This window comes from Stegastes partitus, unplaced genomic scaffold (genome assembly GCF_000690725.1).
Source record: "Stegastes partitus isolate 25-593 unplaced genomic scaffold, Stegastes_partitus-1.0.2 Scaffold923, whole genome shotgun sequence".
NCBI classification, from domain to species: domain Eukaryota; kingdom Metazoa; phylum Chordata; class Actinopteri; family Pomacentridae; genus Stegastes; species Stegastes partitus.
The window spans coordinates 187,998-204,638 of NW_007578654.1; the positions used below are offsets into that span (position 1 = coordinate 187,998).

The 16,641-nt window shown below is 44.5% G+C and overlaps 1 protein-coding gene across 1 annotated transcript; it reads left to right on the forward strand.

Annotated features, from left to right (window-relative positions):
• The first annotated feature begins 2,888 nt into the window (after nucleotides 1–2,888).
• LOC103366266 (microtubule-associated protein futsch-like) lies at nucleotides 2,889–13,053 on the forward strand. Its single transcript, XM_008293941.1, has 16 exons — nucleotides 2,889–3,081; nucleotides 3,825–3,901; nucleotides 4,339–4,440; nucleotides 4,537–4,596; nucleotides 4,679–4,748; nucleotides 6,167–6,332; nucleotides 6,507–6,576; nucleotides 6,716–6,871; nucleotides 7,734–7,790; nucleotides 7,897–8,022; nucleotides 9,326–9,450; nucleotides 9,676–9,727; nucleotides 9,818–9,888; nucleotides 9,996–10,163; nucleotides 10,476–10,584; nucleotides 10,669–13,053. Exons 1-16 carry the CDS (start codon nucleotides 2,889–2,891, stop codon nucleotides 12,829–12,831), a joined length of 3,765 nt encoding a protein of 1,254 aa, XP_008292163.1. The 3' UTR covers nucleotides 12,832–13,053.
• Nucleotides 13,054–16,641: the final 3,588 nt, after the last annotated feature.

The following is a 16,641-nucleotide window of genomic DNA, read 5'->3' on the forward strand; positions in this document are numbered from 1 at the left end:
CCCTTCCACTGAAGCACCTTATTCCACAAACGAGTGAGTTAAACACAAACTCGTGATGTGACCTTGGTTTTATCCAGCAGTGCTAAAACGGGACACACTCTGTAATTCTATCCTGTAACACAAGAGCACGGCGCTGAAGCATCAACAACATGCTGAGACTCTGTCTGAAATGCACAAATCTGAAAGAATGAACAGTCAGCAGTTTACTTTAGAGTCAGATGGAAATATAACACAATAAAATAAAGGCGCTATGAGATCAAATCAAACAAACTAATGAAGTAAAAGCCGAACAAACAATATCAGAAACACAATATTAATATAAATTGTAAAAAACACTGTCAGATTCTTTGAGACACATTGACGTGTTTCAGATTTAAATGATTTTATCCTCTTTAGCTCTGTTACATACACATATTTGTGTTATATTTTTATTTTCAAATTAATATTTTATTCTATATTTTTACTTCCTGCTTCTTTAAGACTTTCGATTGGGAGCATCTGCAGCTGAAAGCCATTTCCCCTACAGAGGATCAATAAAGTATTTCTGATTCCGTCCCTGCTGTTTTGGTATCAGACGGTCTGCAGCGCCCCCTGCTGGACGCTCAGCTGAACTGCCATTGAGCTGTTACATCACTTTGCAGCTTGTGGTTACCTAACTGACTCTTTGGTGGACAAGATGAACTTCAGCGAGTTAACTGAGGCATAAACACACATTTGTTCACCACACCTGCAAAAAAGCACCTGATTGATGAACCTGTAGGTGGAGAGAGGAGCTGCCAGCATCTCAGTTTAAACTACATTTCTGTCATAACAAAGAGCATCCAGTCACATTCAACAGGGCAGCAAACACAGTTCAGTAGATCTGTGAGGTATCTTCACATCCACACAGAGCCACAGAGCACAGTGTGGTCCTTCAGCAGGGCTAGTGATAAAGCTGGTCAGTGAGTGGTGACCCCACCTGGACAGGTAACTGGTCACGTTTCTCTAAGAAGGAGTGAATAAAGCGTCCTGCTACTCACCACCATGACACCAGAACTCTTGATGGACGAAACATTTCGGCTGAGACAAACTGCGGACATCTTTCTGTTCGGATCAGCTGCTGACGGTGACAGTGACTGGACCGGACCACACCGGAGACTCTACTAACCTCAGCCTCAGCCACGCCCCGTGAGGACAGGTGCCTTCACGGACTCCCTCCCTGCTCGTTCAGCACAGCACCAACTGGAAAAGACGTTTTTCTGCTCCAGCTGCAGAGGAGTGACAACGAAATGAGCACCAGACATGGATATAACATTAACACATATACAACTAACAGGGATTTAGAGGTACAGTTGTCCATTGATTAAATCATTAACTGTATATATCCGACGGTACCTGAAGGCATCATATGTAAAAGCGTCTTTCACAACTCACATTGCTGCCGGTGAGGGTCGGTTACATACAGAAGACAACAACAGCCCTGTGCAATATCACTTAAAAGTCAAGTGTTTCATAACCAACACTCCTCTTATGAATTTCTTATATATATTTAATTATAATTAAAAAAACACATGGCTCGAACTCAGAGCAACACCTGTGATCACTAAACAAACAAATAATAATAATAATAACAATAACACAGCTGTGATTTATAACCAGCCCAGCTACATGAAGGATCAGCTGTGTCTACTTACATGTCTGCATCATGGCTCTAATTGGACCCACAGCGTCTGTCCTTAATTAGAATTATTCCAGAAACCCTATCTTACTGATCAACAGATGAACAAGTACACGGCAAGAGTTATCAGTGGAAATCAGAATTAGAACAACAATGGCAGAACATCTCTCCAGAAATGCTGAGGATCATGTGGTCATCACATATCTTTGCATTTTAACCTAATAACTGCACCATTTTCGAATCATTTCAGCATAAAATGAATGCAACATGTGAGCTATTGTGCTCTGGGCGGAGTTAGTCATCCTATTATCTTTTTATGATCACACCCATGGAGGAGGGCTTCCTAATAATAATCCTCTATATATGATTTGCAGCTAAAATCAACTGCAAAGCAACTGTTATATATCTATTTTTAGAAAGAAAAAAAAGTTTCACCATAACACAAAGTTTTATATGTAACATAATCCTCCAAATAAATAACTACTGAGAGCAGGTCTGCTGAATGTGTAGAAGATAACAAACACTGACAGTAGAGTCCATAGCGCGATGATCTATAATGATCTAACGACAGGAACTTACAATAAAAACAATAAAATGTGTTTTCAGTGGTATCTGTTGCAGTATTTTGGTCGTTACTTTAATGATTAGAGTTATGTCTTATATTAAAAAAACTAAACAAAAACAAAACTCTGTCAATAAAAACACACGTGGACACATTATGTCATTCTGACTCTCTTCTTTTTTTTTTGCGGCTCTTTGCTGGAGGGTGTGTGTGTTGTTCTACTTTTCACTTTAAAACACACCTAAAGTCTTTTATTGGATTCAAGTCAGGACACATAGTTGGTCAGGACATAGTTTTCACTTTTTCTTCTCTACAGACTCTGATGTGGTTTTGTTGATGTGCTCTGATTCAACTTATTTGGCTTTAAAGTGACACTGCGCATGTCTGGTGTGTCATCACTGTTTGTATTAAATAAGTGCCAAATGATTGCTGGATGTTACAGTAACTATCATTATTATTGTTGTTGTTGTTGCTGCTGCTGCTGTTGTTATTATTATTATTATTATAAATCAGCCTCTTTTCATTGATCATTTCCATAAAAAAGTTTCAAAGTATCAACAAGTGATTTCCTTTGAAGCCCCGCCCCCCTCCCCGGTACCACCACCAGCAGCAGGACTCCCTCCTCAGTCCGGGGACCTCAGCCTGCAGCTCCGGCTACACACAGGCAGCATGTCGTGGCTCTTCGGCTGGAGGAAAGGCTCCGGGACGCCGCCGGCGGAGGAGCAGGCGGCGGCTGAAGGAGCACCGGGAGCACCGGGGGACAACAAACCCGGAGACAAGACACCCGGAGACAAATGGAGCAACTTCGACCCGACCGGGCTGGAGAGAGCCGCACGAGCCGCCAGGGAGCTCGACAAGTCACGTGGGTCTTCTTTACATTTTATTTTTTACAATAACTTTAAATTTAAATACTTCCTACCAAACTCTAGAAGTTACTTGAGTTCAGTTTTTTTTTTGTTTTTTTTTAAAATTTCTTTTAATTTATCAAACGCTGATATGTTGGAGCAGCACATGGACCAACGACCACTGCATGTAGAGGTTACAGCAGAACCATCACTAGAACTTTTTAAGTGCAACAGGCTGCTAGGAACACTTTAATCCCGTTATTATGCTGATATGTTCAGGGTGTCTGAAGCCTGAGTTGTTAGATTTCTTCAGCAGGCAGTAGTTTGGATGTAATTTCCAAATGTGTTTTTTTAATTGTCTGCGATGCTGGATTACTAACGGTGTGTCCTACATTTACTACAAATAGCGACAAAGGACGTGCATGTGCACTGAGGTGTTTGTAGTCACTTTGTAAGGGGATATGTGACCTTCACACACGCTGCAGAAATATTCGTGAGTTTTGGTGGGCGTGACGAGGCAGCAGAAAAGAACAGCGTGTCCCAGCTCCTCACCTGTCCCTCACATCAGCCCTCTCATGACACCCAGCGTGTCAGCAGGCTGCCCACCGGACAGCCTCATGTTTGTTTGTACCATGCTCACCTCTCTGGACACCACAGGTCCAGTCCTGCACCATCATGTGGCTGCAAGCAGATCATATGGAGAAGAGTAACTAGAAGCAGTCATCAGGTTGTAGTCACGGCTTGTCACTCATTTCAACAGGACATGCAAAAGAAGCTTTGGATCTGGCCCGCATGCAGGAGCAGAGCGTACAGCTGGAGCATCAGAGTAAAGTGAAGGTATGGGAGGATATGAGTGGCTGCATGATAAAGCCAACACTGATCTGTAGGAGCCATGAAGATGAAATATAGAGATTTTATATTAATATTAAGTATTGTTTGGTCTTATTATTGTTGGTTATTTGTTTGATTACTTGTTGGGAGCTGGTCACATGGTACAGGGTGGTGAAGTCTGTTCAGGTACCTGCTCACCTGTTCATAGGCAGCTGGTGAGGAGAGGGTGAGTGGGATGAACGCAACCTTAGATCGCTGTGATATTAATGTTATAATTAGTGCACGTTTTGTTAAGTTGACCTTTTTTCATTATTAAATTTTTGAATCGTATTTTGGATCTCAGCAAATCTTCTGCACAGCGTGTCGGCTCAGCTTCATCCTCACTTCATCTCTGTTTAGTCTGTTTTTCATGAGGTCGTCACACTAACCAAACTCCCCAACAGGAGTACGAAGCAGCTCTGGAGCAGCTGAAGGGAGAGCAGATCCACCTCCAGGGGGAGGAGAGACGGAAAACACTGGCAGAGGAGACGAAGCAAAACCAGGCGGTAGGGACACGAAACATGACAGCAGGAGGATGATCACATCCATCTCATTTCCCCTCTGGTATGAATGTAATCGGCTGTTTTGTTTATCACCTCTAGAGGGCGCAGTATCAAGACAAACTTGCCAGACAGAGGTATGATGATCAGCTCAGGCAACAGGTAATCCTTTTAAATGGACCCTGAACAGGACTATCAGCTGTACCTGGATGGAGAATTCATCGTGTGTGTTTTGTCTCTGCAGCAATTCCTCAACGAGGAGAACCTTCGTAAACAAGAGGAGTCGGTTATGAAGCAAGAGGGCATGAGGAAAGGTACAGGACCTCTATGTTAGATATGAGAGAAAACGTCTCTGTGATGAAAACATACTGAAATGTCTACCAGATGACTTCAGTAACTCTAACGGGAAACAGTTTTGTAGTCGACTCTATCTGCAAAGAGTTTTATTTTAAATAAAAGCTAAATAACAATGTTTTACTGGGACAACCTTTCAGATGTGGAACCTTTTCTCATAGGGGGTAGCAAAGGCATCTATAGCAGTTTAGAACGACAAGCTCTTCATACAGAGCGTAGTGGTGCAGATTTAAATAATCAAACAAGTGAGTCGTGTTTCCTCATCAGGTGGGAATGACTGTGAGACTCTGATGACGGTGTGTGTGTGTGTTTTTGGTCAAAGTCATCCTTCCTGTGGCTGAAATATTTCCATGTAACTGACTTGGGCTGCAGGAATAAAACCTAAATGATGAATCACCATATAGATGAGTATTTAGATCACAATTTGCCTGTCATACAATATTTTTTATAGCTTTTTCCTGTTTAAACAAACAGAGTGTTGCTTTCACGTCCATGCTGTGCGACATTTCAGCTAATGTTCACAAAACTTAAAACAATCTTCAGCTGAAATCGGTGCTCATAGAAGCAAAATATAAATAAAGTTGTCATTGCAAGAAGCTAAACTCATGATTAATAATCACATTATTGTGCAAGTGCAGTAAAATGATTTTATTTTTCTTCTTTGCAACCAAATCTTCCTTTTTAAGGTGTTTTTCCTCCTCTTCCTCACTCATTTTGCCGTGTGGAGACTGAATGTGCACAACATGCAGCGTTCATCCGGTCATGATAATATGTTTAAAAAAATATTATTTTTTCTGGTTGCAGTGTGAATAGTTTGTGATGCTTTATAGCAAAGGATGACCTTAAATCCATCTACACAGGTCAGAAATAATATCAAGACAGGATCAGACACCTGAGTGTCTCATAGTGACAGGTTATTATTTGGTTTTCAGCATGTCTCCACATGTTGAGCCTCTTTTTTTTTTGTTTTCGGACCGCAGCTTTAACTTTGATTCACAGAGAGTAGACTGACTGACCGTACAGGCTCTTTTAGAACAACCTCAGATGTTAATACAACAGAATAAATACCATGTACAAGGACCAGCAGTGAACCTGTTATAATTCCTTTATGTTTTATAAGCTGTAGCAGAGCTGTCACACTTCCTGCTGTCCATAGGAAGGGGCTGATGGAAAATACATTAGATAACAGCCACTTCAGTGCCAGTGGACAGAGTTCCCTTATTAGGAGTACAAAGGAGCTGCATCTTTAAATCAGTTCAACCTAATATTCACTTGGTGTAAAAATAAGTTAAGCCTTGCTGATTAAAAGTAGGTCACATGTCCGGCCCTGTCACTACCACTTATTAATATTAACTTCCCTTTTTTTTTTCCTTCCCAGCTACCATCGAGCACGAAATGGAGCTGAGACACAAGAACGACCTGCTTCGGGTTGAAGCGGAGGCCAAAGCTCGTGCTCAGGTGGAGCGGGAGAATGCAGATCTGATCAGGGAGCAGATCCGCCTGAAAGCTGCTGAACACAGACAAACTGTCCTCGAATCTATACGGTGCCTGCAAAATGACTTTCCACATTCCCTGATCATGAGAGTTACTGGCATGTTATCCTCCAGCATCTCTCTCAGCTGTCAGTAGCAGTTAAACAAGAATCCCAGAGGGCGGCAGTGGCTGGAGCTGCCACAGTGGAGGCAGTCGGGGTGATAATTGTGTTTTGTTCCCGGCAGGACGGCGGGAGCGGTGTTTGGGGAGGGATTCAGGGCCTTCGTCTCCGACTGGGATAAACTCACAGCAACGGTAAAGCCACGTCAAACCTGCCAGGCTTTGTCAAACATTCACAACAGGAGGACTGCAGAGGGTTTTAGGAGCCTTCATATTTGATGTATTGTCCACGATGTTGAAGCGTGTGTCTGTTTTTTTTTTTCCTCCACTGCAGGTCGCTGGACTGACCCTGCTGGCAGCAGGAGTGTATTCTGCCAGAAACGCCACGTCGGTGGCCGGGCGGTACATAGAGGCTCGTCTGGGTAAACCCTCGCTGGTCCGAGAGACGTCCAGGTTGACGGTTGCAGAGGCCGTGAAACACCCAGTCAAGGTCAAACTGCGTCCAAATCTGAGTGATTTAGTGTTTCTTTGATGGCCTGCTGATAAAATCTATCTGTTCCAGGATGAAATGCAGGATCTAGATGTTTGTGATGAAGCTTCACATGAATGCATTTTACACGAGAGCTGTTCAGTTATTTTGATAATTTTAGGAACCACCATCCATGAACAGCAACCAGTTGTCTAGAGTCTTGTTCGAGTTGAAGTTTGTGACATCAGTCTGGAAACTCGTCAAATGTTTCCAAGAGAAGAAATTACTTGAATTCTCGTAGTTTAATCGTAGCAACTGGACTTGCTTGAGTTCCTTGAAGACGTTCCACCTCTCATCCAAGAGGCTTCATCAGGTCTGACTGACTAGTTGGGAGTTCCAGATACTGATATCCTGAAGGAGACATTAACACCTGAGTTTGGGGGGTTGTTGCTCCTCCCCCTCGTTATGTGACTCATTAGTGCTCCCCCTGCCACAGTGGGGTTCGTTAAGGAACACCCTTAACGAACGAGCATTGGACCCGAAGAAAGAGGTTCCAGGTGCATGACGAATGTCCCTCTTTTTATATTTTAAAAAATAAAAAAAACAACACGTGTCACCTAAACCAAATGGCCTGAAGTCCAAAAGACCCCAAAAGTCCTCAACAGGGTTAAGAATGAATGAAGACATCCATGTTTTGGACATTGTCTGCTGACTGTTTAGAATTTTGGGATTAGTTTGTTTCTTCTTCTTCTTCACATTATGACTGGATTACAGGAAACCTTTTACTCTCTGATTGACGTTTACATTCTGGTTAGCAGATGCTAACTGTGAAAGGATTTCTGATAAAACCCAACATCACACAGTCGCCTCTGCTCATTTTTAGACAGCCAAGCGTCTGAGAAGCAGACCTCAGGATGCCTTGGAGGGTGTGGTGCTCAGTGTGAGTGATTCGCTGCTTTTATCATATTCATACATTCTGCATTCCACATTTATCTGGGCCTGACTGTTAGAAATGCTAAGAGCTGCCCTGGGTCTGGTTGATACAGGCGGCTTTGGAGGAGCGTGTGCGGGACATTGCCATCGCCACTCGGAACACCAGACAGAACCGAGGCTTGTACAGAAACATCCTGATGTATGGACCCCCTGGAACGGGGAAAACCCTCTTCGCAAAGGTATGGCTCGATCCAACACCTTTTTCTTCTTGTTTCTTGGCGTTTTTGGCAAAGCAGCGATTCTTTTTTTTTTATAAAAGAAAAGCTGTTGTGCAAAATCTTACTGCGAATTTAAATACTACAGTATTGGTCCAGCCTGGTGGTAATACACTGCATGCAATAGGCATAGACTGCATATAAAAGATGGATGCAGCTTCTGGATCTGACACGTGAAGCCATAACCCTCTGAACCCTAAAACCTGAAAGTAAACTGCGACAGCCCACCACCAGTGCTTGACCTGCTCCTATGTGATGTGCTGTTCTGCTTAAAGTTGTAATATTTCATCCAAATCACTTTATTCCACTTGTCTCATTTGAAAATTCACCAGAATGGAGCTGATTACACCAGATTCTGTACAAAAATGAACAATTCAGGGACTTTTTGGCTAAACTGCAGGTAAAACTAAGAAATTTAAGTAGTAAAACATCTATAGTATGCAGAGTCTCTATTTGTTCAAGCACTGGTATTACCTGTAAGGGGATCTCCTCTGTTGGTGTAAAGAACTTTTTTTTTTTTTTTAGAAGTCTACGAGAAAATGATTCTACTTCTCATTTGATGGGTTATCTTGGTAAACTTGATGAGTTTCAGGTCTTCAATGCAGCATTTTGGAAGTAATGGTTCCATTTAAAGTGACATTTCTTTTTTTAAAGTTATTTTTTTGGCCTTTGTTGGATAGTGTTAGTGAGAGCGAGACAGGAAAGTGGGGGAGGACATGTGGGAAAGGGTCATGAGTGGGATTTGAACTCATGACCTCCACATTGGGACTGTAGCCATGCACATGGGATGCCAGCTCAACCAGGTGAGCTATAGCGGCGCCCCTTAAAGTGACATTTCTGATGAAGCAGGGTGTGTTTTAGCGTACGGCGAGCTGGTGGCCGACTGCAGGTCTCAGTCAGATCCCTCTTGTCATGTCCAGTTTCAAAGAATGGAAAACAGATAGTAAGCTTCTTAAAAATGGGATCTCACAGCCTGATGGAACACATCACAGTGATTACCTCCGTCTTTTAAATACACTCTGCCCATGTGATGTAGAGTCTTATACGTCTCTGTTTTTTATACCAACTAAAGGTCTGCTAACATGCAAACATTGCATCACAAAACCCGCGACGGATCTTACAAATATCAAGACGTAAATAACTGTTCAAATCATTTTTATCTTTATTACAATAAAGACGCTGTTTATTTGTCAATCTGCACGTTGTATTTAGCTTGTTATTTAAATTTAAGACTGTAGTGCGATTCCTGTTTGCTCTCCTGCTTCAGAAACTGGCTCTCCACTCAGGGATGGACTTTGCCATCATGACAGGTGGGGACGTGGCACCCATGGGGCGCGATGGAGTCACTGCCATGCACAAGGTGTTTGACTGGGCCAACACCAGCAGGCGAGGGTAAGGCACTTTAATCTGCTCCATTACCAACCTATGAATTAGCACTATGATGAGTATTATAAAGTATGTTAGCTGGTAAATGTTGAGTAAAGGTTCCAGCATCGTGGTGGACTGGATGTAGTGCTGCATGCCGAGCTGCTGTTATTTTCCTGATTACATTAAAGGCCCTGAAGAATATGCCGGTTTTTAAGCTCATTCTCTTTGATGTTCTCTTATTCTCTGCAGCCTCTTGCTGTTCGTAGACGAAGCTGATGCATTCCTGCGTAAGCGAGCCACAGTGAGTTCAGCTGCAGTGCCATGTGCATGGTGATGATGCCCTGTTTTTTTTTTAATCATATATTTATGAATCATGATTTTTGCATTCCAGGAGAAAATCAGTGAGGACCTCCGAGCCACCCTTAATGCATTCCTCTACCGCACCGGCGAGCAGAGCAACAAGTCGGTATCTTATTGTGTTTACTGTGCATGACTGGGCATGTAAAGGTCATCGCTGTGACGGAAAAGGTCACCGACTGGGTCTAAGCAGCTTCTTTATCTCTCCTCAGGTTCATGCTGGTGCTTGCTAGTAACCAGCCCGAGCAGTTTGACTGGGCCATCAATGACCGCATTGATGAGATCGTACACTTTGCCTTACCGGGTCTGGACGAGAGGGAGAGATTGGTGCGCTTGTATTTCGACAAATTTGTGTTGGGCCCCGCCACTGCAGGAAGACAGTGAGTGCTCTCATTGGATTTCACTAAGAGCTAGTGTTGCTGCTCTGAAGGTGAGGTGATTTACCACCACAAAGGAAAGCACTGGTCCCTGGAGATTTCCTTGCTAGCTCAAGTTGCATAATGGTGTGTATAGCGTTCAATCCTGAACCACGGAGGTGTCTGAGTCTTACTTATTGCTTTAATAAAATGGTGTTTAAGCCCTCAGAAAGCAGTACACAAGCAGCACACTTTGTTCAGTCACCACCAATCAATTACAGGAAACAATCTCCAAGCCCACTTACTGTACAAACCTCATGTGCTTTAACTCAACAGGAGGTTGAAACTGGCTCAGTTCGACTACGGTCTCAAGTGTTCAGACATTGCAGTGCGAGCAGACGGCATGTCGGGGCGTGAAATCTCCAAACTTGGTGTAGCTTGGCAGGTAAGTAGAAAAGCCTGTGACACAAAATATACATCTGCTCAAATAATATAAAACAGTCCTCTAACACCTGTGTTTTCTGGAAAGGCTGCTGCCTACTCATCTGAAGATGGAGTTTTGACTGAAGCAATGATTGACTCAAGAGTGGATGATGCCGTCAAGCAGCATGCACAGAAAATGGACTGGCTGCTGATGGAAGCAGGTATGGGGGTTGGTAAGGTCGGCGTGCTCGTCCCCAAGGAAATGGCTGCAGCAATCACAGCGCAAGAAGGTGCTTCTCTAGCACAAGGTGAAGACACGACCCCGACTGTACAACAAGTTCTGCCGCTATACGAGGTCATAAGCAATGCTGCCCAGGCAGAAACAGCCACTCCTCCTTCAGAGCTGCAAGCAGATGTTATCCTCCAAGAAGCTACCACTCTGGTTAAGGAAAGTGAAGCTGTTGCTCCAACAACGATCTTGAATGAACCAGTTGAGACGATGGCTGCTGCTGCCCCGTTGGAGCAGGAGGTCGAGGCTGTCAAGGACCTGACCGTTGAGGTTCTAGAAACAGCTGCAGACACTGCTGTACCTGAAGTAAAGGATATAGTCACTGAGGCTATCGAAACTGAAAGCACAGCAGCTTCCACCATCCAAGAAGCCTCAGCCATGAGTAAAGAAGAGCCCTCTGTTGATTTAGTGCAAGAAACTGAGGCTGAAGAAGTGATCAAGGAGAAGCAGGAGGTTGCTCCACATGTTGATGCAACAACAGTCTCTGCTGTTGCCCTGGAGAAGCAATTAGACACTGTCATCTCCAGTGTTGTCCAGGAGCCAGAAGCTACAGCAGCAGCACTCTCTCAAGACGCTGTTGTTCAGGAAACAGAGCCAGCAACCACATCTGTTGATGCCGGAGAAACTAAAGCCAGTATAGCTGCAGAGGAAGCAACCACTGATACAGTAAAGGTGGCAGAGGAAATAGTCACCAATGTAGCTCAGGTGACTGAGTCCTTGGTGAACATTGTTAAGGAGGCTGAATCTATAGCAGCTGATGTAGCCAAGGTGGCCGATGCTGTAGCGACTGTCGCTGAGGAGATGGAGGCAGTAGCCATGAAGGAGTCTGAACCGGTGGAAAGCGTGGTTGTCACGGATGCAAAAGAGGCTGCGGGAGGGTTGGAAGTATCAGAGGTTACTCAACAAGCTGAAGTGGTTGTGACAGAGATGGAATCACAGATAATGGACGCAGAGATTGTTAAGGAGGTCGAACCTGTGATGTCTGAGGCTGCTGCCAGCGAAGCTGAAGCCATGCCCAAAGAGATTGCAGCGGAAACTAAAGCCGTAGCTTCAGAGGAAACCAAGGTGACTCCAACCACTGCCACAGAGTTGACTACAGAGCCTGAGACTTTGGCCACAGAAAGTGTCAAAGAACCTGTACCCCCAGAGATTGCTGAGAAGGAAGCTGAACTTGTCACAGCAGAGGTTTCCAAGGAAGCAGAAGTCCTACCAGGTGAAGTCATCTCAACAGAAACTGTAGTAGAAACTAAAGCCACAACCTTAGAGGAATCAGAAAAGGCTCAGACTGCAGCTACAGAGGTTGCTGCCGAGGAGGCGAAGGTTTCCAAGGAAGCAGAAGTCCTACCAGGTGAAGTCATCTCAACAGAAATTGCCTTAGAAACTCATGCCACAACTGCAAAGGTAGCCGAAGAGTCTCTGACAGCGGTTGCAGATTCTGCCACAGAGGCTACACCTGAAGAGTTACTGCCGACAGATACTGCCTCTAAGAACGCTGAGGTCACCACAGCAGAGGTTTCCAAAGAAGCAGAAGTCCTACCAAGTGACGTAAATCCAACAGAAACTGCAGTAGAAACCAAAGCCACAGCCTCAGAGGGATCAGAAAAAGCTCAGACTGCAGCTACAGAGATTGCTGCCGAGGAGGCCGCGGAGGTTTCTAAGGAAGCAGAAGTCCTACCAACCCAGGAGGGTGACACTGTGGTTACAGAAGATGTGAAACTGCCTGAAACTTCTGAGGCTGCTGTCAAGGAAACTGAGGCCAAAGCAACAGAGGCTGCAGCGCAGGTGGAGACTGAAGCCACTGGTGAGAAGGACTCGGTAGCTGGTCCCAGTAGTTCTCCACAAACCAGTGTTGATGCAAAGATGAATGTGTCAGAACAGTGTGAGAAGTCAGCTGCCTCTGAGACTCCCAGCAAGGACGAAGCAAAGCCTGGTCAAGCTGCTGCTTCAGACAAACCGAGTGGAAAAGCCAGCGACAAATAACACGGCACATCTAGTCCAGCAAAGTGATCACCTGGGATCTTTGATGCTATGATGTAAATGAAGAGCTGCTGGAGTCCTTAAACCTCTGAGCCTGGAAGTCTGTCTTTTGTCTGCCCGCATGTTTCTTAGTGTGTTACTGTAGATGCCAAGGTGAAGGTCATAGTTGGGTTACAGTCTGTAGGATGCAGAAGTTTCAGTAAAATGATTTGTGAAACACTGGAATAGACTGATTCATTCTTTCTTCTTATGTCTGTCTGGTCTTTGTTCTAAAAGTCTGTGACTGTGTGACTTTTGTTCAGTTACATGTTAGTTAAGCCTGGCATTTCTCAGCAGTATTTAGCATCAGTGGAAAATCCATCCATTTTCTATACAGCCTTAATCCTCACTAGGGTCATGGGGGGCTGGAGTCTATCCCAGCTGACTCAGGGTGAAGGCAGGTTCACCTGGACAGGTAATCAGTCTATCACAGGGCTACACTTAGAGACAGACAACCAAGCACACTCAGAACATGCAAACTCCACGCAGAAAGATGCTCTAACTGGGATGCGAACTGGGGATCTTCTAGCTGCGAGGCGGCGGTGCTAACCACTGCCGACCATGTTGCCCCACCAGCAGAGTGTAGTGAAGAGTTTTCTGTCTTCTTCGTGGTACATCAATGTAAATTTGATGTGTTTTGCCGTCAAACTGCTGGTTAACAATCAACTTAAAGGATCAGTGTGCAGGATTTAGGGGGATCCTAGTTTAGTTTTTATTAATGTATAATCACCTGTAGCTATGAATTGCTGCATTTGTGCCCAGATTCAGCTCATTATATCTATCAGGAGCTCACCTTGTTGCAGCCCTCACAGACTTTACTGACGTCATAGCTGCAGTGTGTGACTGTGTGAGTTCATGACGCCTCCAAATGCAATAAAAAAGGAGGAATGGGACACATTGAAACCAAGACATCGCCGTTTAAGTGACGCGATTAAGTGATGCGATTAAGTGAATATGGACTCCAATTACAGTTTGATCAGCTGCTCAGTAGATCGCTTTCTGTTTGTCACATTCCAGAGTTTATACGTCAGGAAGACCAGAACATCAGTAGATCCTCTGTGAATGTTTGGCTGAAAACACAAACGACTGTACAAATGTGCAATAATCACAACAGGGAGTGTCTGGATGGTATCGCAAGCGCCGATCGAGAAGTTCTGAGAGTGCCTACAGACCTCAGAAACCAGAGCTGATGTAAATTTGGCTGCCATCTTCTGCAATCACCATTTGTGAAAGTTCTGCTCTTTAAATATGTCAGAACTACCTGTGATGATCTCCTAAACTCTGTAAAATGGTGACTCATCAACTTGAATAAAATGTTTTGGGAAGAATAAGTCACAGGGAGCCAAATCTGGTCAGTAGGACTGATGAGAAGTGACAGTTGTGTTGTGGCGCAAGAAAATAAAACAAAAATCTGTGTGTAATCGCTGCATTGCAACCAGATGCCGTTGCACCACAGCTCTGGTCTCCCTCAAACACTGAAGATGTTACAGTAGAGCTAGACTTTGACAGAACAACCACGTGAGTGTTGCTCCTGACCTGATGTGCCTGGTCCGGTTCGGGATGCTGTGGCTCTTCCATTTTGAAAACTGCTGGTTCTGGTCTTGGTGGTAGCTGCAGAGCGACTTCTCATCACCAGTGGGGACATCCAGCATGAAGGTTGGATCATCCTGCCTGCTGATGGACACACGACTGGAGGTTTGCTCTCTGCTACCAGTTTGCCGACCGTGAAGAAATGACGAATGCACACCTACCAGCGATCATAAAAACGTGTTGACAAACTGTGGTTCAGGTGGTAGAGCGGATTGTTCTCCAGTTGCAAGGTTGGTGGTTCGATCCCCTCCACAGCTGAAGCGTCCTTGGGCAAGACGCTGAACCTGAAGTTGCTCCCGATGGCAGGCAGCACCTTGTATAGCAGCTCTGTCGCCATGAATGTGTGTGAATGAGGAACACATTGTAATATAAGTGCAGACCATTGACCAACTCATCAGTTACTGCTTGTCACCACAAACTCAGAACCTTTTGCTCAATCCCTGCACAAGTAAACTACCTGTTTGTGGATTTAGAAAAAAGGCAAAGAATAGCATCAGAGAGTCTGCATCAGAACCTAAATGCACTGACTTATCTGAAACGTTCTGCACTTACTGGGAACACACCTCGTGGAGACATCACAGGTTCTCATGTACTCTGGATGCTATTAAATCCTACACGCTGGTCCTTTAAGGAAGATATCTGAGAGATTTGTTTCAAGTAATAACTGACATTGCGAGTACATGTGGTAGCCAGTGTCTGGAGCTGCCTATGAAGAGCGGAGCACGTGTGTTTGCTAAAGAAAATCCAACCAACGTAAAAGTTTAAATGCCCTCGCTGCCACAATGTGCCACTGGATAATAGTGGAGGGCTTTTCTCCGTCGCAGTCGGATGTCATTGGCATTGTTAGTCATTTCACAAGTGTTGTTAGTCAGTGCTTTTGAAATTTCTATTTGAATTATAATAAACCAAAGTGAAGTTGTCAGCAGGACCTCTCTGCATAATCAATCCGCTGCTAGTGCTCCGAATTAACCTCTCGCTATGAGAGTGTGTTCTCGTCTCTGCTCATATGATTGGAATGACACAATCAAACATCAGAGGTCACTGTTGTGCTTCAATGGCACTTTTAATAAAACAGACATTTCATCCTCACAACAGCAATGTCTGGACGGAGAGGGCGAGGGGGGGGCCGGGTGAGGGTTCCCTCTGCTGATAGGCTGGTTGCTCCTGATAAGTGAGAGGGAATTGGATAAAGAAAATTGAACTGTGCTGTTGAGCGCAGCGTGGAGAACATGGACGGACGGGCGTGTGTGTGTGTGTGAGTGTGTGAGAGTGTGTGAGTGTGTTGAACTGACTCATCTTGGCTGGCATTTATTTCTCCTCCCGTGTCGACTAAACAATGATAATAAAGCAAAGAGAACCCCGACCGCAACCGCGCTCACTCCCCTCCCCCCTCACATATTTACAGGAAAAAAAAAATTAATACATTCAGTTAATTCACTAAGTAACAAAGCTAATTAATCTGTGTTTTTAGCAGAAATCACATGGTTTCACATCCAGTTTTCAAACAGACCTATCCCTCCGTTCCATTCCTATAATCTTTACCCACACGGTCCGTCATTAAGTTCTTCTATTGATAAACGACTCACACAAAAATCCCCCCACGCACCCCCCTTTTTTTTAAAGACTGTTAAATCCCACTTATTTATAACTATGTACAGAAGCAGCAGTCTAACATCACAAAAACCCACCCACCCGCCAGTCTCATTCGCCCCCACCCCACGCCAACAAAGTCCCCGTCCCACCCGATAGAGAAAAAAAATATCATGACACCCGTCTTGCCGCCCCGTTCCATACACTGCCCACATCTTACCCTGTTCTAAAAGAGCATGCCAAGTTTAACAATGAACACAGAAAATGTCTCTATACAGAAAAAACACCCTTAAAAATGTTTTGTTTTTTTCTTTTTCTTCTTCCTCCCACAATGGTGGACATGGACATAAGACAAGATTTCAGTGGCAACAAATAATCGTCATCTTGCTCCATTTGGGGATTTTTTAAGTGCTGACAGGGATCGGGTTTAGTCATAAGAAAGTCCTGTCACAGGGGGCCTAAGGGGGGGCCATGTTATGAACAGTGGGAGGGCAGTTTTCCAGGACCTCTGAGGCAACAGTTGGCCATGGGGCAGTTTGGGAAGAAGGGTGAGGTGTTTTGGAAAGGAAGGGACTTTAAGGGGAGGGGACAGGG